The sequence below is a fragment of the Polypterus senegalus genome, chromosome 7 (assembly GCF_016835505.1).
Source record: "Polypterus senegalus isolate Bchr_013 chromosome 7, ASM1683550v1, whole genome shotgun sequence".
NCBI lineage: Eukaryota > Metazoa > Chordata > Cladistia > Polypteriformes > Polypteridae > Polypterus > Polypterus senegalus.
This window is the reverse complement of record NC_053160.1, coordinates 168,983,744-169,009,585: the sequence shown is the minus strand read 5'-3', so window position 1 is coordinate 169,009,585 and position 25,842 is coordinate 168,983,744. Positions and strand designations below refer to the sequence as shown.

Sequence of the window (25,842 nt, the reverse complement as noted above, 5' to 3'; positions counted from 1 at the left end):
AAAGGCAGCTGTTCAGTTCAGCAGGGCGTGGATGTAGGTGCAGCCATCATATGTCAGAGAATATTAAAGTACAAATTCTCGCAAGCTGCTATTAGATTTTGCAAGCACCCATCCATAATAACTATTCTGTAATTGGGATGCTGTAATTTTTTAAGCAGTTTTATAATGCTTGTAATGGATGGCATATATTAAACAGTCAGCTAGTCAATGAGATTGCATACTTGATTTAAATCTCAACTAGAAATTCTATCTATTAACTCCTTTTTTTCTTCATTTACTATTCCCCAAAATGTAATTTATTTAAAAATATAGTCATACATTTTGAAGTAGCTGATGACCCCAAATGTAACAGCAGAGTGCAAAGTACCACAAATGTGAGACATGATACACCCGGTGTTAAAATATTATTTTCTTATTTTCCAGCTCACTTTGGCTTTCCTACCCTAGCTGCTCAAGTAAAACGTTGCATTCCCTAATCTTGCCTTTCTTGGAATCATTGCTTGATAGTAATTAGTACAATATTACAGTGTACGAAGATTGATCTCTGACTGGCATTTTCTCTCAGACTTTACTTTATTTAGCCTCCTTATAATGTACACTCAAGACGTTACATAAATTTTCCCTGACTGTATTGGGACTGTCATATTTGTGGACAGATATGTTAATGGGTTGCTGCCCTGAATTCATGTTACATATTAAGCCCCCGACATTATGCAGCGGATGCGCCTGAGATGTTTTGTTGTTACTCATTTATTGAGTGAGCAGTAATTCACTGTGCATGTTTGTAAACTGCAGAAGGAAGAATGTTACTTGGACAAACAGTAAAATTGAATTTTAAGAGTGTAAAGTGACTTCCTTCTGTAGCTCACAAAACAAAAGCTGTTTCTTGTGTGCATATATGCAAAAAAACACAGCCATGCCATTGTCAGTAAGACTGGCTGCTCTGTAACCTAAAGAGGAATGGATAAGACTGCCCCTGAATCAACTGCAGTAATACAGTAATCCCTCCTCGATCGCGGGGGTTGCGTTCCAGACCCCCCCCACGTTAGGTGAAAATCCGCGAAGTAGAAACCATATGTTTGTATGGTTATTTTTATATATTTTAAGCCCTTATAAACTCTCCCACACTGTTTATAAATATTCCCTGCACAGTTATACAGCATAATCCCTTTGTATTCTCTTAGATATTAGGTAAGATTCACTGAAATTATGTATGTAAACACACTGTTTATATACAGTAAAACCTAAAAGTTATTTTAAAGATATCGAGTCTCTCCAATATCACATATGTTACAGCCATTACGATAGACAGGCCACCAGCAATAAATACGTACAATGCAAGAAAAATTGTATACAGTAAATGTGTGTACAGTGGCACTAAACATACGTACATGTACTAAGTACTGTAAGTAGAAAATTAATTATGGTTACTCACCAACAATGACACAATGACTTGTCCGATAACGATGAGTTTAGTTTTACTGCACAACAAAGGAGAGCGTTACAGCCCTTCTAAAGGAGCCACTTCAGGCGACTGTGTAGCACCGCCGTTGTTCTTCTTCAATGCAGATTCCATCCAGACTTCTGCCTTATTACGTCCACTTACAACTCGTTTTGCACCCTGGTTAAAAGGACACTGCAGCCGTAGATCTTATATTCCTTTCCTACTCTTTAAATAAAAAGAATTGTGGACTCATTGATGCTGTAATGGCATCCTACAGCGGTGTAGCTTTTCCCTTCCTTCAACAAATTCAAAACGATTACCTTTTCAGCCATCGTTAACATCTTCCGTTGGCGCTTGGGCATGGCCCCTGAAGCAGTAGCAGGAGCAGATCGTTTTGGAGCCATAATGAAGGGCTTGACTACGCACAAAGATAAACACAAAAGAGCACAAAAGTTAACTCTTTACACAGCGAAACACGTTGATGCGGAATGAGCTAGACGAGATGTCCTGGTTAACACCGCATTCAGCACACAGGAACTTAACTGCGTGCTCTGATTGGTTAGCTTCTTAGTCATCCGCCAGTAGCGTCCCTTGTATGAACTCAGCTGGGCAAATCAACTGAGGAAGCATGTACAGGAAGTAAAAAGACCCATTGTCCGCAGAACCCGCGAAGCAGCGAAAAATCCGCGTTATATATTTAGTTATGCTTGCATATAAAATCCGCGATAGAGTGAAGCCGCGAAACTCGAAGCGCGATATAGCGAGGGATTACTGTACTCCTGTTTCTTTTGCCAGAGAAAGTGCCCATGCATGATGGCCGAGGTCTTTAATATCACTTTTCAACTTTCTAGAGCACTCTGTGGTATTATACCCTAAAAAGAAAGGGTTCAAGAAATTCATCCATCCATTATCCAACCCACTATATCCCAACTACAGGGTCACGGGGGTCTGCCGGAGCCAATCCCAGCCAACACAGGGCGCAAGGCAGGAAACAAACCCTGGGCAGGCCGCCAACCTACCGCAGGTTCAAGAAATTGTTCATTGCAAATATTCTATTGCATATTTCATCTACTGTATCATCTCTTTAAGGTCTAGTGTTTGATTTTAAATATTTTGATTTGGATGTAAAGGAAATTTACCTTCAGTTGTTAAGTGATGTTATAACCTACAGAAAGTGATAAATCAAGATTAGTATAGTGGCTCATATTTAGAAAGACTAGTCGGGCTGAACCTCTTTTTATTGCATTTGCTTTTTCATTCTGTATGACTAACCATTTCAGATGGCACTCTCTTGTCAGGTAGATGTCTGAGCTGGGTGGAGTTAGGTGCCACGTTTCATAGATTGCCTTCAGAATATATTCATGTATTTTCTGTTTTTTTATTGGATTTTGTTTTGTTATTAAATGTTGTCGTTTTTTTTCATATTGTATTGTTAAATCATGCTATAGTCACTAGTGAGTACTGTAGTATCACTTTTTTATTATTTTTTTGGATATTTTAATGGGGTTCTGAAATAGCACAATGGTTATGGTTAAGGTTAGTTCCATAGCTCTGTTACACTGGGTTTGATTTCTCGCCAGCCGTGTGGAATATCTATGTTCACCCTGTGCCATTGCTGGCTTTTCTCAAGTTATCTTAGGAATGAGATCTTTCCTCCCTCATCCCAAAGACATGTAAACTAGTTTACTTGAAGTCTTGGCTCTGTACTGGTCTAGTACAGCTTGGTATTGATGTATTCCTGGATTTGCTAGATTTAAAATAGTCTCCCATCTTTGATTGTTTCATGCATTGTACCTTGTGCTGTGTCGATAGTCTCTAACTCTGCAAAGCTGTAAATAATTGAATGGGTTGGGCAAGCCAATAACTAATCAGTAAACAATCTAAATAATACAAAAGTAGTAAATTGGCACCAATTACCAAGTTTTGTTGTGGGAATTTTGAGAAATCTGTGCCATTGATGTATATAACAAAATTCCATAAACTCCCCTGTGCTTATGTACCGGTGCTCCTTGCAGTATAAGACCTGAATTTTTAATCACCACCTTTGTAGACAGTGTCATTCATTGACAGGCCTTCATCTACGAGGATTGCTGCTTTCATTACACAGAAGACTGAGTCGTAATAGTTACTGTGGGAATCCTGGAATGGAATGTTTGCCATTCAGATGTTGTCTGACTAAGCATGCATTTTAAATGCAGCTGTGTTGTTGATCAGAGTGTTAAAGCACGTTATGGAAATTTACCGTAATGCAAGGACTCCCGAGTCAAATCTGAGTATATAGAAAGGTGCAATTAAATAATATGCAGTATTATTATTAGCAGTAGTATTTAAGGTGGAGCATGGATGTAATTTTCCAAGGTGTAAATCTAAATATGCATTATATGTTTATTTGATATTGTGTATTAAGGTGTACATAACACATAGTAGGTTACTGTTCTTACATAAAATGTAAATGTTCAAAAGTGCTCTGATGGAACTTTTGGTGGTATCATGAGACACTAAAGGCAAATCTTAGCAGAAACGCTTTCAGTTCAATTAATGTTGTATTTGTTTATTGTTGGCTGGCAATCACACATCGATGATGAAGCAAATGAGATATTTTCATTTTCAGGATGATAAGTGATGATTCAGTAATTTTCTTTAAGGTTGAGTACAGCCTGTTACTTGACCTGTAATCGGATATTTCCTAGTGCTGCTTTGGTTGTGAAAACAGAAGTTCCTGTGTGAAGTCAGTCCACCTGCATCTTAATGTCCTGTGTTGTAGTGACTGCCTTTGCATATTTTAAAACTTTTAGTAGTAGGTTTCTGCATGAAAAGTTAAATGTGTAATATCTTTTGACTCCAAAAAATGTTTATTCCTCAGTGTATACTTCCACCATCCCTCTAAAAATCAGTACTGAACAGCATCAAAGAACACAGTTGGTTTACTGATATTAAACTTTAACGCAATCCTTTGCACCTATTGTATTTAAAGTGCATTTCAAATTCTTTTCTGTGTGTTGACCTTGAAATATTGCTTTAATATTAAAAGCAAAACAGTTGCTGTTGAATTTTTAAACCAGTTTTCCGCATCATGCAGTAACTCAAATCTTCAGTGAACAATTATATTTTGTGAAATGAATGATGGCTACCCGTTACTTGTACATCATGTTGGTTAAGTATTACTTGGTCAGCAGTCTAGACCTGGCTTCAAGTAAGTACCAATGATAAACTGCATCTCTTAACACTGGGTACAGGCGGGAGTGACATGATCACGGTGACACTGTGAAGCCTCACAATCATTCTAAGTTAGTAAGAGAATTGAACAGGTGGGAGATGCAAAAGTGGCATTAAAAGATACTGTAAATAAAGGCAATCATGCACTCATCATTTAGTGCTTATCGGTTATCTTTTCTCTTCCTGAAGTGATTAGCTGTGATGTTTTCCTAATATTATTTTCCATCAATCCATGGAGGGAGGTCTATGTTCTGTCTATAGTAATGTGTTTTAATGTTCAACATACATTAATATTGGCAGAATTTTGTTGGATCACAAGAGCAAATTTCTAAGAGTGACCAGAGATATTTCTCTATTTGTGTTTATGGACTCTGAATACCTGTTAATGACGACTTGCCCCACATTCAGAGAGCAAAAAGTAGAAAACAAAGGGGAGTTTACTGGCATTTTGAACCAAGTTCAATGAAAGTACTGTTGAGTTCACTCATGGAGGCACATCTTGGAGGGTGCGGTTGTCTTAAGGACAACACCTTCTTGTAGACAAAAATGTTTTTTAGAGCCTTGTGCAGTAGTGCAAAGTGGCAGAGTGTGACCACTCAAATGGCTTTTTGCTGAAATGTAACCTTCTATGGTTAATTGATCTTCTGCAGGATGTTATGCTTCATTTGACCTGCTTTGTATTTTTTTGCACTGGTACACTGGTTAATTTTGCTGTCTCGCTGTCCAAACCCCTAGGTTCAGATCCTGGCCTTGTCACTGTCTGCTTATACTGTAGTTTAAATGCTCTGTGTGTGTTTTCTGAGAGTTTCCTCAAGCCATGATTAGGTTTTTGTTTTTATAAATTCTCATTGACATCTAAAAGAGTGTTTCTCAACCCATGGGTTACTGGAAAGTCGAAATATTTTGTCAGCTTATATTAAAAATAAATAAATGAGATAATGATAAATGTTTTAGGGGGCTGCTGATTGCAGGTTTTAGCTCTGCATCCAGTCAAAGAGACATTTTGCTCCTGCATACTAAGGAATTAAAATGATTTGACAACCTGTTATACACCCCACACTTCATTAGGAAAGCCAACCAACATGGACAGCTTCCTCAAATTCCCTGTAGACTCTCCTACACCAGAGTTCTCCAATTCCATATCAGTTCCATGTCACTGTTTTGCGGAGTATTTCTGGATGGTTGCTATGCCGTTGCTAAACAAGGTCAACTGGAAGTGTGCAGCGTGAGACATCACTGGGTCAAAGGTATAATGGTCTGCGTCATGCACTTTCCTGATACTCTAAGACTGGAGTCTCCCTGAAGACATTTGTGCTCATTCTTTGTTGTTTTTGAACTCCTGGTTATGAGTATTATTTGTTCTGTTTCTTGACTTGGAGTTACAACTTACGATTTTCCCTCTGGTTATATGTTCCTTTTTATTTTTTGGTTACCAAACTTACCTGCACTGCTTCCTGATTATGATTCTTCAACCAAGTCCTCGGCACTGTTCTCTGAACTGTTAGACTCTTTGGTTCTGACACTTGGCTTGAAATGTTTGACTTGGTGACATCTCCTGATTCCAACACCTGTCAAAGCTGCTGCCCCCTCGTGGAGTCCATACATCTCCCACTCAAGTCTAAAGGAGACATGTAGGTTAGGGTAATTGGTGATTCTACACTGGACTTGTCTCATTCAGCCTTAGGTACATGGAGAGCCAACAGCCACCATTTGGATTAAGCAGTTTTGATAAGAGTTGGCTAGATCTGTGTGTTTTTCTTTTGTTTAACTTAAAAAAAAAAAAAAAAAACGGCCACTTTTTACTTTTGGTACTCTGACTGGCAAAATGATGATAGTATTTTTGAAACATTTGAATGTGTGCATCTTTATAGAAGGGCTGCAAGCAACTCCTTTTGTCATATTTCAGAAAGCCTTTATTTATGTACAGTAGCCGATTATCATCTTCAATATGAGGTCTGTTTCATTCGAACCACAGGACCTATTCCAAATTATATATCCATGAGTATATCTTTGCACGCAGCTGTTTTAACACTAGACAAAAGTTGCATTAATCTGAATAAACGGCTTTTGGTACCCAGGGCCCTGCAGTACGTATTGTCTTAGTCATGTGTAGGTGGACAAGGATGCTGCGTTAAACTCAGACTTCTAGATATATGTAGAATTGAAGGCGTGCAGGTTTCTTCTACTTTAACCCTATAAAGTTTCATACATATGGTCTGAACAGTAGTTTTATATAAAATTAAAACCATGTGGCGTCTGACGTTGGCTGGAACCACACTTGAGTTAGCCTGAACTAGTTAACAGAGGAAAGGAAGCACGCATTTGACTTTCAAGTTTCCAATAAAGCAGCACTGCTTTGGACAGTCAGACCAGCTCATGTGGAGATCAGCGACACGTTTTTCATAGAACTTAACTAACAGGCCTCAAAGCTGAAAGCCATGTGTTTATACTGCATAACATAATGAAGCAAAGGTCACAAGTAGTGTAAAGTATACGATTAACATTTCAAAATAAATAAGGTCAATTTGTGTTCTGAATTCTGCTGTGGAACTGTCAGTATACTTTACAAAGCAAACCAGTCTGTATTTCCAAATGAATGGAGCATTTTGTGTACAAGTGGTAAATAACAATATAACATAAGTCTGATAATTACTGTGCAGACGGGAATGTAAATATTCAGCCTAGTGGAACATCACAATGCATTATTTTTGGATAGGATTTTGACTTCAAAACAGGAAATGATGAATCTTTCACTTTAATTTAAATGTTGGAGCTAAAGTTGCTTCAAAAAATGACTTGGGCAGAGAGGTGAAGAGTAGAAACTCTTCAGTGAGATTTGGTCACGAGAGTAGTTCAGAGAACCTGAAACCCTGTTTTCACAGACGTTACCTTAACATGCTTTTATTTACATAACTTCACAATCGTAAATTCAAGATGGAAGAACCCTGGGAAAATAATGCATGCATCAGGTGCAGTGCTGAGATTTTTGTTGGTGATAATGAATACAGTTCATTACAAGCTTAGCAAGCAGTTACAGGCTGCATTCACACTACTATGTTTTCATTTAAAAATGCAGACATTAATCTCCATTTTTGCTTTTCATCCTGATGTTATGAACCCCAAAAATGGAGACTTTTGAAAATGCTCTCTAGAGTTGCATACTCTTGAAAGTGCCAGCTCAGCATTGTAATGTGGATAGATGAAAATGTCAATTTTTAAAAATGCACTCTCTAATTGTTCTGTGATTTATTCTTGCTTATTATGTGGCTTTTCCCAGATTGGATCATGCAGATTACAACATCTCATTCCCTGATTGAGCTTCCTTCATGGAAGTAAAACATATTCCAACATAGCTGACATAGAGGAATTGCTTTCCATGACACTTGCTGTGTTGTTTATCTCTGTGTATCTAAATTGCATTTTGTACAGCTTGAATGCTGCATGTACAAGCAAAATGCATATAATATACTGGTCACAATGGTTTTCAGATTACAGTAAATACTGTGGCTGGTGGTGTTACTATCTCTTAAAGAATTTTTCCGTCATTGTGCCCAGTTAAGTGAATGTCTATGCCATATATATATGCATGCCCCCTACATACCCAGACCAATATATTATATAAAAGTAGAGACATAAGTTAAAAAAAGCAAGGATTTTAATGGGTTATGAGGAAAACAAAAGTAAAATTATTTAATACAAGCTAAAAAAAAATTCTGTAAAAGTGAAATCATTTGAAAATATTTTTTGAATACAGACAACAGAGAAATATTATTATTTAATACAGGCAGTTACCAATGGCAAGTAGTAACAACACCCTTTGTTGACAGTCACTGTATGTTGCAATGCTGAACCAGAACTGCGCAGCTGGAGAGCAAAACGGTAAGAGTGTCGCTGTCCTCAGCCAACCATAGCAACTGAACAATTTGCAAACAGGCAGACAACACTAGTTTCCGCGCTGTATTTGGGTTATTTTCATCAAGAGAATCTGAGAAAAGAAAGTATAATTACTTATAAAGTTACAACTAAGTACTGTAAGAAGGTAGTAAAAATATATTTTTATTACAAAATTTGAAAATGAACTAAATACGGGATATTTGAGTGTCCCTGAAAGGTCAGTCTGGGACACTGGACAAAATTATCAAATATGGGACATGTCCCGTAGATAAGGGACATCTGGCAACCCTATTGAAAACCACAGTTTATTAATGAAAATGTAGTAGTTCAGTCAAGGTCATAGTTGAAACAAAGACATTTTTGTAATATCAGTGAGATTTGTGATTCTCCTACAGTTAGACTAGCTTTTGTGTGTCAACTTTTATACTATTATTAATTGTTGAAGCTTAAGTATTTTGTGTACAATGAAAGTATGTTGTGTAAGATGAAAATTAACTATTAATATTGTTGGGATATTCTTTTGGCCCAATTAGTGTAATTGAAGGTTTGGCCATATGACTTGCCCCAGGTCACTAGTTCTAAAATTGAAATGCTCCATCTGGTTTCAGTCCCTCTTGTAAAACAGAGCAGCACATGACTTCATAACTTCAGTCACTTGCTTTACACATGCGTATATATAAAATCTTTGTTTTCTTATACTAACAGAACAGAAAGGAATAATAGCCAGTAAAATGCACAGACCCCAACTACATCCATACTGCCCACAGTTGAATATGCATAAACAGTGATTGTCATTATTACCATTCTACACAGGGATCAGAAAGGCTTCTGCAGCTGTTGGACTGCTTTGGTGTTCTCAGTAGCATATTCAAACATCATATATATATATAATATGAGTATTTCTGTTATCATTCAGTGATCTGTTTTCTTTACTATAAAGCTTTTAATTGTCGTTTTCATGTTGTGGCCTGTAAGGGCATAACAGAGTCTCATACTCCAAACACAACTGCACAGACTCAGCCTTAGGTTCAAATAACTGTTTATTTTTTTTAAAGAAATCTCCTTTATGGAGGCTTCTCTTACCAAGTCGGCACAATCAGAATTCATCCTCCATTTCTCCCAGGTAAGCTTTGTCTATCTCCTTCCAACTCCAGTCCAGCCAGGTCAGGTGAAGGGCTCCTTTTAATCTAGACCCAGGACTATTTTCAGTCTGTCAGCAGTTTTAATGAGGAAGCGCTTCCAACAGCACTCTCTAGCAGCCCCTCTAATGTTGTCCTTCAGAAATGCAACTCCCATGCAGTCCTGTGGGTGCACAGATAAAAGCTTTGTCAGAGGGGTGCTGTCACCCAGTGTAGTGGGGTAACACACAGCCTGGGAGGCAGTCACGCTTTATTCTTTCACTAGATTATCCTTCCGACTTAGAAAAGGAGTAGCATCTATCCTGGCAGGATGTACATTTGTCCACTCCGTCCATTCATGTCTTCCCAGCCTAGTAAGGAAGCACCGTTTATCTCAGTTGGGATTCTGGTTGATCTACTATACCCATCACAACGTAAACATGCCTGTTAATAAAAAGTGTACTGTGTATCAACACTGTCATTCAAAAATGCAAATAATGACACTTCTCAAGATTTGGCATTAGCCGTTTCCCATCGGCAGAAAGACATCTCAAGTGATCCTAGTGTTTTGTCTTACAAGTACAGTATATAAGGACAGGTGAGTGGTTTTTCCCTGCAGCTCATTGTTTTAAACATTTGAGCAACTTTCCATAGGGAAAAGAGGAGAGTCAGGGTGTCATAATCTGGTGATCATTGTTTCTGGCAAAAATATTTTGTCTACTAAAAGCCAGTTTTTAAATAAAATTGTACTTTAAAAGGCATTTAGAATACTCTTTGTTGTCTAAGTTTCAATCCTTTTCCTTTACCAAATTGTAGGGAAACCATTTCACTTACTGCATGTGTATACGTAACACAGTTCTACTGACATATCTGTCTCATGTAATTTTGCCTTTCATTTTGAAAACACGAATCACATCGTTTGTTGAATTTACACAGCTTTATAATATATTTGATCTTTTGATGCCAGGAGCTCAGTTTTATCAGGCTCACAGAAGAAAGTGTTAAAAAAGAGAGTTAGACTTATGTAAATCTACTTTATAATATGGACACAATGCATAGAAATATATATATGGAAGTAATCAAATTATTCCATAAAAATGTGCAGTGTAAAAACTCAAGTGTATCACTTGAATATCAATAAATACTTGTAGCTATTTTTTTTAAAAGCTGGCTAAACATTTTACTTAGTTGGTTGTGATGAATCAAGTGATGCTGCATCAGAATGAAAGGATTCTTACTGCCTTTTCTCTGGATCAAATACTAAAGATGAGATTTCAGGTAGCTCATTTTTTTTTTAGCTCCATAGGTAACAAATAAAATATATAAAAACAAATGTATTAAGTAGAAGTAAAATGCATGTGAAGTAATTTCCCCATCACATATAAGTGAGAGCAAATCTACTCAGATGTCTATTCCCTTTTAATCTTTAAGCTGGTTCAGTACAGTAGTTAAAGGTATGAACCGCAAACAAAGTTCTTATATTTTACACAAATGGCTCACATTCTGAGCCTTTGCAAGTCACTTCACCTCCCAGTGCTCCATCTGTAGGCATTTCAAACTAGTTCTGCCATGATTAGCAAGTCACTTTGGATAAAAACATTAGCTTAATAAATAAAAGCAAAAGCCTCACCTATGATTATGAACTGTCGACGATGTCCAAAGAATGAGAAAGCAGTTACAAGTGGTAGAAATAAAGTATCGTCTCAGAGCTGCTAGGCTTGACCCCCTATAGTAAGGTAAGAAGCTCCGTGATTTGAGAGAGCCTCCGAGTAGAGCTGCTGCTCCTTCGGACTGACAGGAGCTAGCTGAGGTGCTTAGGGCATGTGGATAGGATGCCTCCCCTAACGGCTAACCCTGCAGCTGCTCTGGGCACGTCTCACTGGGTAGAGACCCTGCGACAGACCCAGGTCACACCTAGGATTTCACCAGTTAATGCTGGAATTTGCAGTTAAGGACAGAGAAGTTTGGACTGACCTGTTTGACCTGCTACCACTGTGAGACTTACCAGGAAAAGCAGTTTCAAAAAATGAGATGAGGGAAGATGTATCTCACGTCTTCTTTTTGTAGTTTTAAATGGGCTATACATTCCAGGAAGAAGAGACCTCCTTCATTATGTTTAACCTTAATGGTCTTTCCTTTTGAAAATAACTCCATTTGTTTCTTGATGACTTAGCAGTTAATTTACTGAAACTTGGTGAAGTTCTTTGTTTTCATGCACGGTGATGTACACCTGGTGAAACCAGAAATTCCACCTTCCCACTGCCCCTCCATTCAAAAGATACCTTGAATTCAAATGACATTAAACAGCTGTGACAGTTAACTGTAGGTTTTAAAATTTGAAAATACCCCCAAGCAATGCTGCAAGCTCTCCATGTTTTCCTGACATATTGTTTGTTTTTACATGTCTTTTTTTTTTTTAGAAAAAAGGGGGAAAATGCTGTGGACACGTGTTGTGCAACTGAAAGTTAAAACAGGAACTAAAGAAAAGGGAACTGATCTGGAGTTTGTTGCTGTTAAAAATAAGCTTGCATGCTCCTCCTTCCCCCATTCAGATTCCCGTTCCTCTTACATCGATCCCCCAGCCACCTTAGTTTTAGTTTTTCCGTCTTTGCTACTTCTAGAAGCTTTTCAAAGGAAATAAGAACATTTTGAGACCTCAGGCTGCCAATTTGTATCTTCAGTTTTCAAGCATAAGCAGAAAAAGATGCAGTAAGATGAGGCCAGCATGAGTGAGGTCGCTGATGATAATATGAAGTTTCTGTCAAAAATCTTTTGACAAGTACCAGCCACAGAGCCAGTCTGCAGCATGAGCATATGTGGAGGATGGAGGGGCACAGCAAAGAGTGTCATCGTAATACCACTTTTGATTCTGCCGTCTTCAGCAGTAAGTAGACAATTATTAGTATTTAGTAGTTAGTGATTGTTTAATCTGGGTAGGTATTAGAACCCCACTCGCCACTCCCACTCAGTCATATTAGCGAGTTAAACATTAACTTATGTGTACAACTGGCTCCATAAATTTAAAAGGCATTTCTTTGTGGAGGAGGTGAATCCTAGGAAAGACTGGATAATCTTTACAAACTAAACCCTTCTTGGATTTATGTAGCAATAAGTATTTGTAAACGTAAACATAATGAAAACATTAGTTTGTTATGACGGTCAACAGACTGTTTGTTGCAGAAAAGTTAAAAAGAAAAAGCTGAATATTTTGTGCACAAGTAGAAGCTGATTATTCTTTGTTTGAAGTTGAAAGTTTGTATTCATGATTAACAGTGTAATGACTGTAGAGGGTGTTTATTTAATCTTTAAAGTAGTTAAGTACCTTCCTAAGCAGAGCATAATCATTTTCCAATTAAAATAAACTAGCCAACCCGCAGCGTACCATACGCTGCATAATCAGGACGGTTTTTTAATGATTTTTCAGCATAGGGAGAAAATTAACATTTGAAAAATCGGCAAGAAATACAACATTGTAACAATGCACGGAACGAACCAACACACAATCGTCCGTGACTGAAAACTGGCGGACCGCCATCACTCATGTGCCCACCTCCAACTCGTCACTTGAGTTGTTGTACAGTCCACATGCACCTGTGACTTACGTCAACTTTCCGTGTTCCTGCATGAGCATCTAAGAAGACGCACGTTTGTCGCGGATGCGAATTGCTGTATGTGGCGTGTAAAACAGTTTGCTATGGTGCACAAGGTCGTGCGTTGTAACCGAAAACTCGGTTTTTAAAGACTGCTTACTTCATTGTGTTTTAACCTCAGTTGTTTAAGGATCCCATGAGATACCCCTCGCAAACCGTTTTACACGCTGCATATGGCGATTCACCTCCGGCGTAGCCCCTTCCTGCATGCGCCATAGGTGTCTTACTTGTCGGCGGCTTAGTGAATCCACGCCCCTTCCGGCGTGCTTTCCATGGTTGTCTTGCCTTAGTGAATTATATATATAGATGTAGATTTGTCTCTTTCTAATTATTTCTCATGGAAAGAAACACATGCTTTTTACCAGTGACACTATAACTTTATAGCTGCTTAACTAAGAGTTGATTGGCTAGCCACAGTGTTGTGTGAATAAAGGGCACTGAACAATCAAAGAAAACTGCATTCATATACAACTTTTCTTTCGATTTTCAGGTGAAGCCTTTATTTACATAATGTTAGCAAGTGTGAGGCAGTCAGAGCACACACCTTTCAATTTCAGTCAATTATTGTGACGTACCCAGTGACTAACTCCAACTAGTCCGCAACCGTCTTGATTTTGTTTTTATTCGTAGGGGTGGGCTCTGTGTAGATGAGAGCTGACAACCAGTGAATGCTCATCTGGAAGTACAATACATATAATGCAGCGATGAAGAAGGAACACGGGTACTTTGGACCTCACAAACAGAAGAGAAGTTAGTCTGTCTGATGTCTCATGTTCTCTGTACCATGATGAAATGGAAAAAAAGGGGGCTGAGATTGTGGCTGAACTTAGAGACCTGGAGAGAATTCATACAGCACTGGGTCTGTCAGGCATCACCCTATTGACTGTCAGGAAAAGGGGCGAGCACAACTGTACAGGAAAGTCATCATGCAGTCGCTAAATTTGACATGCCCACCAATTTTCAGTCATATATAAATTGACATGGTCTGGTGACGAGATAGATCGACAACAGTAGTCAGCAAGTCTGACATACCCAACAACACAAAGTCGCGTAATGTAACATTGGCTTTAGTAGGAGGTTAAGTAACCCTACAACTGTTTGTGTGAGGGATTGCTTACCTTAATTACCAGGGGTGTTCTTGAGTGACCACTTTCAGTATTTTAGTAGAAGAATTCAGAGGATTTATTTTACCAGTGCCTTAGAGAATTGTGAAACACATGGTAGGTTGCCATGTGGTGTCTTCTCTTCCGTTTTTCCTGAAGTGAAGTGGTTCATTTCCTTAAGCATGCCATGCCTGTCGGTCTTAGGATGGTCTTGGTCGTTCATGGCTATACATCCTCTACCTTGTGCTGTGTCTTTTCGGTGTTTTATTAGAAGTTTTTAGCTAACTTTTACATAATATAAAAAATTGTTCTGTCACCAAAAACACACAGCCATCAGGGATGCTGTGGAGAAAATCAGTTAATGAAATTGGCTGGCAAAGGCCAACAGAATGGCTACAGTCATTTACAGTAAGTATCTACTACATACAATAGTGGTACAGGAAATCACAGTTTAAAATGCACGACTTCTCTTGAATGCAGTTTGGTACCCAACAACCTAGCAAAGTGAAGCCACAATGAAGATCTGAGAGAACTTTCTCTTGTCCAAAGTATTCAGTTTGCAGCTGATTCACTTTAATGATAGGACCTTGATGAGTCCAGATTTGCATTTTACTGTGGTGCTAATGACACTGGCAAGGGTGATACTGTAATCATCTTTTTTTTTTTTTTTTTATAACACACCTGTCATAAGATCAGACATCTGATCACTTTCAACACCACTTGGATGGCTTCATGACAACTATGTGCCAGTCTACCTATGGGACGGTTTAATAGTACGTATTATTCTTTTTGCCACAAGGTGAGAAAAATCCATACACGGTTCCAGGGACATGACAGTAAATTCCTCTTAATGCAGTGGCTTCACTATTGCCCAGATTTTAGTCCAGTTAATCGTTCAACGCTTGTGAGATGCAACAGAATGAAGTTTGAGTGGAAACCAGAGACAACAAGGGCCCTCATCAGTATTGTTCAGTCTTTGTCCTCTTGAGTTCAGGCTACACCAAGAGCAACTGTGCGAATCAAGTCAGTAATATTTGTAGTAGGTGTTTCTTTGATATTTTTTATTATATCACATAACATTTTGTTACTTTTTAATTGCTTCTCCACATTATCCTGAAAATTAGGTTTTCCTGTTATAAATTCTAAGTCCTTTTCAGAGTTTGAGTCTTATGAAGGGGGGAAAAGTTGTAATTATTTTTGTTTTACCAGCATTCATCTTGCATCTAAATATTCAAATTGTGTTTATCTCTCAAATTTGAATTCATTCTTTAAAGTTCACAAATGTACTTGTTATATTTGAGTCTGTATAAAGTTGTAGTATAAATTAAAAGGAGTAACATCTTGGCACAGATCTCAGAGGAAGATGATTTTCTTTTGACCTTACTCGATGTTACATATGCTATGCTTTTCTTTTATTCTTTGTTTCCTGCCCATCAACATACTTGCAGTCCAGTTTCTTAAATTATAACTCAGGATTACTTCTAGTTGGAGGGCACTGTTTCTGTCCTTGAAGGGTCAAAGTGGCTACTTATTTTACTGTCCATTCATTTCCTAAGTTGTTGAATCCACTCAGAGTCCCTGGAGTCTGGATCCTATCCACATGGCATTGGGTACAAGGCAGGGACACAGTTCTAGGCAGGGTGGTAATGCACTGCAGGACACACTTGCTCAAACTGAACCAATTTTGAGATGTGACACAAGGTTTACTAGACATTTTTGAAGTTCGAGAGGGAAAACCGGTACACCTGCAGATGAAGCCATGCTGACAGTAACTACAGGAAGTGCAAACAGCACAAAGATAGTAGCTGGGATTAAAAATTAAATCTTCTGGACCCATTTAGAAGCATTGTAGTAGTAGTGTATAATCAAGCCTGACTTATTTAAACTAGTCCGTTCTAATTTCCTTTCAGTTGTAAAATATTCTATTTTTTTCTTGCTTATCTAAGATTCATTTCATATCCTTTCACTTGCCAACATAAAATAGTAATTAGTTTTATCGTCTTTTGATAAATTCATTTTCTAGTATTTCTGGTTTTGTTTATTTTTCTTTGTCCTTTACAATATGGGCAATTGCTAACAGTGGTGTCTTAGAGGGTATTGATGTCTGTGCAGTTCAGGAATTAAATTACAGCTTATTTAATGCCATCATCACTTTACATGACTTTTACTGTAGGGTTTGTAAGACGTGCTAACTGCTGTTGCTAATCTTGTCACTAAACTATATCAGTTTATACCACTGAAAATTGGTGGGTTTGTGAAATTAAACGACCACATGGCAACTTTCCAGCATAGTTGTGCTTGTGCCTTTTTCTGACAACCAAAAGTGTGCCGCCTGACAAAGGCCAGGGCTGTACAAAGAGTTAACAGATACAGAAAGTTCAGACACAATCTCTGTTCTTTTTCTTTTTTCCATTCTGCTATGGTATATTACACATCATGGACATCACACAGAAGAACTTCTCTTCTGTTTGTGAGTTCTGAAGCCCCTGTGCTCCATATTCCTTGTCACTGCATTATATGCATTGTACTTCCATATAATATATGGTTACCAGTTCTGATGCACAGAGCCCATCCTTAAGATGAAACCTGTTTGATTTTGTCAGGGCAAGTCACGCAATAGTTGGAGTGAGTCTTTGGGTATACTAGATGACGAGTCTTCAGTGGAGCATGCCACCAACTGCTTCAGACCTACTAAAACTGTGTAAATGAAGGCTATGACTGAAATTTGCTGAAAAGGCATCTACCTATAATCTATGGAGAGGTCTGATTAAACAAGTATTTAATTTGAAGAGCAAAATGATTGGGACCACACTGTTGTATTAAGGAGACACAAACATGATAAGAAATGCATGTAAGGTCTCCATAAAGTTTTACAAGTTGGCCCAGATTTTCAGACACCTGCCCAGAAATGGCCTTACCAAAGGTAGCTAGCCCCCAACTACTACCTGTAGGCTTCAGCTTGCCCGGCCCAAAATGGGAAGCTTGCTTTTAAAGTTCAAAAAGGCTTTTAATGTTTAACAATATGTTAGAAATACCTCATGAGAGAGAAGGTAGCTGTAAACTTCTGGCTCATTGAGACAACCCAAAGCAAAGTATCTTAATAAATTAAGAATTTATTTACAAAAAGCAAAAGAAATGCAAAAAAAGAAAATAATAGAAAATGGGCAAAAAAGGCAAACCAAGGCTAACCATACAAAAACCAACAAGAATATCTAGTAATAGATGGAAAAAAATAAGTGCCAGAACATATCCAAAAAAAGCAATGGTCACGGTACTCCATCAGCCAGCTCTCCGTGATTCACTGCCATGTTTCTCCTTCTAACCTCCACATAAAGGCAGCAGCAGTGATATCAGAGTGGCACCACCTCCTAGGGTTCCACCCACAAAACATAAAGAACGGCACAACATACAAAGACATAATATACAAATAACAAGTAAACAGCAGACCGATCAGAGATTATATAAAAACCTGAAATACAATAATTCAAACACAATAATTAAACAGAAAATACACCTGAATAAAGGAATAAACCCTGGCTGAAACATAAAAGTGCCTCCTGAGATTGGATCTGAAACTTCTGCTCACAAGAGCCCCTGTCTACTTTATTTTTGAATGTCTTTTTCCAGGATATTTTGATTTCTGAAGTGATTGGCTTACTACAGCCCTTATTTTACTTGCTATTCTTTCCCGTTAAGCAAAATTGGGTTTTGTAATTAAAAAAAAAAAAATGTGGTAAGACATTCAAAGTGAAAACAAGGTCCCATTATCTGTATTTTGTTGAGACTGTAACAGTTTATTTTTCCAAGATTTATCTGCTTTATTTCTACTGCATATATTGAACTCACTGTCTGCATTTTCAAGGGTAACAGAATAATTTGTGAGACGTGAATATCAGCTGTTTTTTTTGTCTCTCTTCTGTAGTTTTTAAAAGTATGGTTTAACATAGATGAAATGCATTGTCTTCTTCACACACCCCTTCTCATATGTCCATTAACTATTAAACCTGCTAATCTATTGAGGGGCCGTGTGCATTGAAGCTTATTCCAGCCATATGTTGGTTGTATGGTAGAGAGCAGCCATAGTCGGGGCACTATTTTATTCCACTGGTACCCCTTTTTGTGAGCACCGAGACAATTTAAGGTCCATTAACAGTCTTCCTAATGTGTACTAATCAGAGGAACTCATTCTGCATTTGACCTGCAGAATTGTCACAGTCTGAACACTGCATGGTCAAGTGCCTTGCCAGGAAGTCATTGATGAGATTTAAAAGTTCACCATCTCCTTGATACCCTTTTTATACTTCCCATCCATACAGTCAAAACTTTGCAGAGGTGTTTAACCATGACATAGTTCTTATGGTGTTTCTCCCAAATACACTTCTAAAGAGAAAAAAGTGAAGTACACTTCAAGGAGACCAGAACATTTCGTGGAGGAGTTTACATTCCTTACTTGTGGCATAAGTCATTAAGAGAGACTAGAATACACCTTATTATGGAATTGTGTCTAGAAAAATTAGTAACAGCATGAAGTTAAAATATTACAAGTGCACACCACAAATAAAGAGTGGACTGCAGCTGCAGGGCTTACAACATGTCTGCCTTGCAACAAATCTCTGTGACCAACAATATCAGATTACCTTAACTTTTGATTAGAAATAAAGTTTTGCTAGTTAAAAGCCCAGAGTGTATTTCCATATACTGTATGTTGTTATTTCACAGCTGATTACAGGTTTTAGAGAGAACATGGTAGATGATGGCTTGTGAATAATTTAGTCTTCTAAAATAAAACATTCATTTGAATCAGCAGCCAAGATAGCTTGAAAGATTTCTTCACATTTTAGCATGCTTGTGATTTCAGTGTTTCTCCATTGCAGAAATATTTGAGTCTTCATCGCTCTTTTCAGTTAATGCTAGGTTAATAAAGGTATTAATAGGCTCAAAATGCCTTAGTTGGGTCAAATTCAATACACATATAACCCTCAGCGTTTCACCAATACTGTAATAACTTCAATACTGTTAAATCCAGAATCCTAGATCACCTGTCATTCCTCATCTTGACATGCCAGGCACCTGAGATCTTCGAATGCCAGATTTGTTACTGTTCTAGAGACTCATCGTGTAACTCTTAGCAAAAGCTCATTTTACTTTATGGCTCCCATGTACTTTTCTTTTTCTCTTGAATCTGTATGTGAAATTTCATCACTATTAAAACACAAGTCCAACTGGAACATATTATTTATTATTTTATTGACTGTTTAATATCCTCCAATTTGATTATTTTATACGGCAATCTTATTAGTTTATATCCTATTATGTCATATTATGTGCTATCCTAAGTTTTTTACTTGTATTTTACCATGTACTTACTGATCTTGTAGTACATTATCCTCTTACTTTGAATTGTACTTCTTACTTGGTGAAAGTCATAAGTTGACCTACTGTGTGGAAGGTGCTATAAACTCAATCCATAATACAGATGGATACAAAGTTAACAAGCAATAGACAATAAAAGTAAAGCACTCAAAGTGCAGTATTAGCTTTAGTCCCAAGACAAAATGAAACATTGGAAGTCGAGCAAAACCAAACTGGCTTGATGAGGGCAGTGTGGTGTAGTGGTTAAGGCTTTGGACTTCAAACCCTGAGGCTGAGAGTTCAAATCCTGCCACTGACACTGTGTGACCCTGAGCAAGTCACTTCACCCGCATGTGCTCCAACTGGAAAAGGAAATGCTACCAGTCAAATGTTGTAAGCTGCTTTGGATAAAGGCGTCAGACAAATAAATAAATGTACATGTGAACAAAAGATCAGAACAGCTGTAGATTTTGCAGAGTGGCAAAAGTCTAGGCAGTACCAAGGTGCCTTGTTAGAAGTGTGTCTTCAATAAGCCCCTAAACATCATTAGGTTGGGAACAGCTTGAAAGTGAGAAGTACAGTATCATCCAGAGGAGGGGACAATCAGCAGACAGCCTGAAGAAATGTCTGTGCCGGTAAATAAAAGTTACTGTATATAAAAATGAACAGGTGGTATGGTATGTACCGTAAATTCCCAAAGAATTCACAGGCCTTGGGGGCAAGAGAGTTCGAGAAACAAAGCGGAGCCTTTGCTGTTTCATCTTCTAATGTCATTGCTGGTTGCTATTTTGAAATTAATAGATGTTTTTTTTTTTTCACTCCACAAGAAATTATATTAACCACAAAGCCATACTGTATTCATTGTGGAATGAAGCCAGTAATTTATGGTTGTTTTAGTTTCCAAATTTAAAATGTCTCATAACATTTTCATTTTTTTAGTCTTTGACAAATAAAGCAGGAGGAGAAAAAACTCCCAAAATATGCATAATATTGCAGTTTGTTTTTTTAATTTATAAAGATTAAAGGCACTAAAGATACTGCATTCATAGATTCCTGTCTGAAATTGACTCGCTTGTGTTCCTTTAACAAACCATTTGGAAATTTTGAGTAGAAAGAACTGTAATCTGCTGTTGCATGAGTCTTCACTTATTTGTAATGATTTTAATGTGTTTCTTTTGTATTTGGTAAGACTACTCTTACAAGGAGACTTCCTTATCAGTTCCTGATAATAAAAGCATACTGACTTCTTATTTAACATATACCACTGTAGACTACCTACTGTTAACACAATATGTTACTTTAGAGTTTGCTTCCTGGTCAGGGAATCATTTCCTTCTTTGTTCTTTAAAAACTTCTAAAAACCTTGTTTTCTTAGTCAAGTATCAGCACTATAGGCTTAGCAGGGTGGTATTGTGGTTAAGGTTTTGGACTTCAAACCCCGTTACTGATATTGTGTGAGTAAGTCACTTCATCTGCCTGTTCTCCAAGACATGTATCCAGTTCTATCATAAATACTATAAGTTGCCTTGGATAAAGGTGGCTGTTAAATTAGAAAACGTAAAGTATTACTGAAACAGTGAAAAAAAAACCCTTACAATTATATCCAAGTATATGCAAATTACTATTTTATCAATAGTTTTTTGAAACAGTAACTGTAGCGTAAGTCTTTTATTTCTTTTTCATTTTAAAATGAAATATTATAATGGCGCTCCATCAAACAGTTGAAATTCATTTATCAAGTACAGTAATATGTATCAATTATAGTTCACGAAGTGGCAGTGTGCTCAGAAGTGTTTCCCATCACAGCCAGTGATAAAACAATGAGCACCAAAATAAGAGCAACACCAGGCACCTGTCAGCATTATCTCTCAGTGGAGTCGGGTAGTGCCAGCTTCAGGAGTTCTTCAGACTGCTCCTTCCACGGTGTAAGGAGACCAAGAAAATGTTTAAAGAAAGGACCAGGAGAAGGAGACATGGAAAAATTAATTTGAAGTTCATACTGAAAAGACAAAAACAATCTTTTGCCAAACCCTAATTGTAAAGTTTAAAAAAACAAAGCAAAGAATTAAAAAGCCAGAAAATCGCTAATAAAGGATCCACAAGGAAAAGTTATTCAATCTGATATCGGGTGATTCAGTTCAAGACTCGATGCCTCTAAATACTGCTGGGTCAATGACTTAAACTGTTTGCATCTCCAGTAGATCATGGGAAAGAGTGACATAGAAGCAGTCACGTTAAAATGCCAAAATAAAAGGGTGCCATGTAACAATAAAAATAATTTTCAACTTTTAAATGATAACAGAAAGGAATTAACAACAGAAATTATTTATTTTATTTTATATATTTATTTATTTATTTATTTATAAAGCACTTTAAAAACAATATCAAGGCTGACCAAAGTGCTGTACAATAAAAAAAAAAAAGAAAACTCGACATATCAGACACACAAAACCAAAGGGTAAATGAAAGAGAAACACATAAGAGTTGAAGAGATTCATAATAAAAAGTATACAGATAGCCAACATATCACACTGGGTTAAAAGCCAGAGATTGAAAGTGTGTTTTTAAATAAGATTTAAACACAGCATTGCGAAGGAGCCTGCCTAACGTGCAACAGCAAATCGTTCCAGAGTTTTGGGGCTGCATCTGAAAAAGCTCGATCACCTTGGAGTTTGCATCGTGTCTTGGGAACACGTAAAAGCATCTGGTCTGCTGACCTGAGTGAGCGAGACGTAAGGGTGCAGCAGTTCCGACAAACGAAGTGGGGCACAAAACTTTAAAAGATTTAAGAACAAATGCAAGGATCTTAAAATGAATTTGAAAACAAATTGGAAGCCAATATCGGGGCAACATGCCCTTGCTTTCTTGTGCCAGTTAAAAATCAAGCAGCAGTAATCTAAATGAGATGTTATAAAAGCATGTATCACTGTTTCAAGGTTGCATTTAAACACAAAAAGGCTTGATTTGTGACAGCCGTCTCAACTGGAAAAGCAAGATTTTACCACTGCATTCACGTGGCTACTAAGTTTTAAAGTGGAATCCATTTTCACACCCGAATTTGTAATCATGGTTTTCTCAAATTGAGCAAAAGTTGGAAAGGTGGATGCAGGGGGTCCGCTGATGCCATTGGGTCTAAATAGCATGACTTCTGTCTTGTTCTCATTTAAAATTTAGAAAATTTAATGCCATCCAACTCCTTATGTCAGTAAGGCAATCAAGCAGGGGCTCGACAGAACATGGATCTTGGCGCTTTAGAGGGAAATAAACCTGACAGTCATCTCCATAAAGATGAAAGGAAATACCATGTTTCTGAAAAATAGCGCAGAGTGGCAGCAGGTACAAGGAGAACAGAAGAGGTCACAGGATGGAGCCCTGTGGTACCCCCCAGGGGAGGGCAACAGAGGTGGAAGTAAAATCATCAATGCTGACAAAAACACTTCTATCTGAGAGGTGGGACCTAAACCATTGGAGAGCTTAACCTGTGATGCCCACCCACTGCTCCAGCCTGGAGCATTAATTCCTTAATTCCATAAATTAATTCCTTGAGGTTAAAAACTTCAGAAAAGGCAGCAATGTTTGACCAGAAAGACCACAGGAAATGAAGTAAAAAATAAAATCAATAGTATCAACCATGACATCCGCCTCTTCAAAATACTGAACCTCAAGTCAAAGTTAGTGTTCTAACAATCTTGCTTGGAATAGATTGAGTAATGTCACACCTCCATTTCATAAGTCATTAAATAGTTTTCCAAAATCTTAAATGTCTTTCTCCTTAGCCTTACCAAAGCTTCCTCCACAAATGAACGTTTCCATTGACCTCAGCTGTCATCTTCATAAAAGGAACATGAATGTCTCCTCCTTTAACTTGATGGCTTCTCTGTGTGGATCGTGTCTGACTGAATAGTTTCATGGTGTGGGAGATCACATAGTCAAAAAGTCAGGTTGTACATCAAACGCCACACACAGATGAGTCTGACTGTACAGTATGTCATCAGAATTTCAAACTCTCAAGCATCTTCTTACTTCTTCCCTACCAATAAAATAACTAATTCTGTTCCTTAGCACCAATTTTCATTGCCAAGGCCTAGTCTTCATGACACACAACCCCTATAGTTGCGCCCTCTGAACATGTTTGTCTTTTCACAGGCCTTGCACCTGACCTCCAACGTGTGCTTTGCAGAGAACACACACAGTGGCACCCTGTAGGTCTATCAGTATGATCATGATGTTTTGATTGCTTTTTTTCTGGTCCCTCCAATTTAGATCAGTTTACTAAGAGTAACCTTACCAAGACAAGGCTCTCGACACCATGGCACTTAGAATCATTCAGGCCCAAGGAGATCGGATAACTGGGGACTATACACAGCTGTTGAGGATAACACATGTGCATGTTGAGTACACACAGATATTTTAGTAAGTTACTTTTGCAATGGTGGCAAACATAAAAATACAAAGCTAGAATAATAAAGGCAAGCTTAAACTATACAACTGCTCTTTGTTTTCCCATCACCTTTCCTGTCTCATAAATTCCTCAAATAAGTCACAAAGGCTGTTGAACAATGTGATCTCCTGCCCAGCTGCTTAAGTCATTGAGCTCTGGGCAGTGCTGTTAAAGTCTTTGTGCCGAAGCACCATCTTCAAGGGTTTATTATGGATCATATTGGGCTTTGAACATAAACCCAGCAATGTGTGGATGTTATTGTTGTAATGCAGACTTTCCTTCTAGGTTAGAAGGATTGAGCACCTAGTAGGCATGAGATTCAAATACAGACAATTTATGCCACCCAGACCTCAGAGAAGACACAAGGTGAGAGGCAGAGTCGTGTGGAAAAAACAACAAAAAGAAACCTGAATGGTCACTCATAGAGTAGCAGCTCAAGAATTAGCTTGCAGCATAGAAAGAGACCTAGGAGCTGTGCAAGTCTGACAGATTTCTGTGTACGCTGGATTTTTTTTTTTTTTGTTTGCACCTTCCAAATGCATAGCAGCAGTAGCAGAGTAAAAGAGGCTCTTAAATAAAGGAGGATCTGTCCAATAAACAGCCCTGTTCAGTCTTACTAACTCATTGTCTGAGCCTGAGTGCCAACTCCTCTTCTTTTCACCTCGGGCCGTTGCAGTATTTTTCACCTGAGTACACTTGCACTGATTGCATTGTTATGTCTAGCACGGAATTTACATTAATAAGTGGTTGATGGACATAGGTGGTCCTCTATATCTTTGACTTTGACAAAGTGGTCCTTGGTCCAAAACACTTTGAGAAACACTGACCTAGATGAATGAAGCACTGGCATTGCTGTTAAAAAAAAAAAGTTCACTTTAATGCACAAGTAATTTGAGCTACTATATAAAACTGGCTAATTGTTCACAAAAGGGTTAATTAACCTTACTGAACGCAGCTCTAAGTTCCTAACATGTTTTATTTCTTTTACTACTTAGGACATCGAACAAAATGAGCCAAAGCAACTCTGACTTGGAAAAAGCCAGTCATGGTTCTGTTGAAAGCCTGACACACTCTCTGAAAGGTCTGCACTGTGGCATCCCAGCAACCTCCACTGACAGCCTTCACTCGGACTCCAGGACATATGCTGATGCAGGTAATGTTGTAGAACAAGTCCTTGAAGAGTGCGGAGTGTTTAAGCCCATGCTGTGTAAACACTGGGAAGAGTGCGGAGTGTTTAAGCCCAATCCATGAATTTAGCTTTGTGAGATTTCCTAGCTAATATGCAAGTATGTAAGGTGAAATGGATTCCTATGCATGAGTATTGAATGCTTATTTCAGTAGACCTTATTCTGAAAAATTTGAGTGGACAATTCCCACACTCCAGTACTGTGCCTTTCCTCCCAAAGCTCTTAGTGGTTTCCCCTCTACCACTGCTCCTCATATAAAGAGGAAATGCAAGTTTCAGCTCTGTATATATACAGTGGTGTGAAAAACTATTTGCCCCCTTCCTGATTTCTTATTCTTTTGCATGTTTGTCACACAAAATGTTTCTGATCATCAAACACATTTAACCATTAGTCAAATATAACACAAGTAAACACAAAATGCAGTTTTTAAATGATGG

At 37.9% G+C, this 25,842-nt stretch overlaps 1 protein-coding gene and 1 long non-coding RNA gene across 3 annotated transcripts in view; one reads left to right on the top strand and one right to left on the bottom strand.

Annotated features, from left to right (window-relative positions):
• The window catches only part of LOC120532090 (inactive tyrosine-protein kinase PRAG1-like), a 177,376-nt gene that overhangs the window by 135,811 nt on the left and 15,723 nt on the right, over positions 1-25,842 (top strand). The window contains exon 6 of the mRNA XM_039757994.1: positions 25,214-25,371. Coding sequence (XP_039613928.1) covers positions 25,214-25,371 — 158 coding nt within the window. The remainder of the gene's footprint in view (positions 1-25,213; positions 25,372-25,842) is intronic.
• On the bottom strand, positions 8,576-11,879 carry LOC120533009. Of its 2 annotated transcripts, none has more exons than XR_005634422.1 (3): positions 11,678-11,879; positions 9,638-9,856; positions 8,576-8,645 (listed from the first exon to the last, which is right to left on the bottom strand). It is a non-coding gene; the product is annotated as an uncharacterized LOC120533009 (long non-coding RNA). The 2 variants fall into 2 exon arrangements; XR_005634421.1 differs by lacking the exon at positions 11,678-11,879 and adding an exon at positions 11,303-11,413.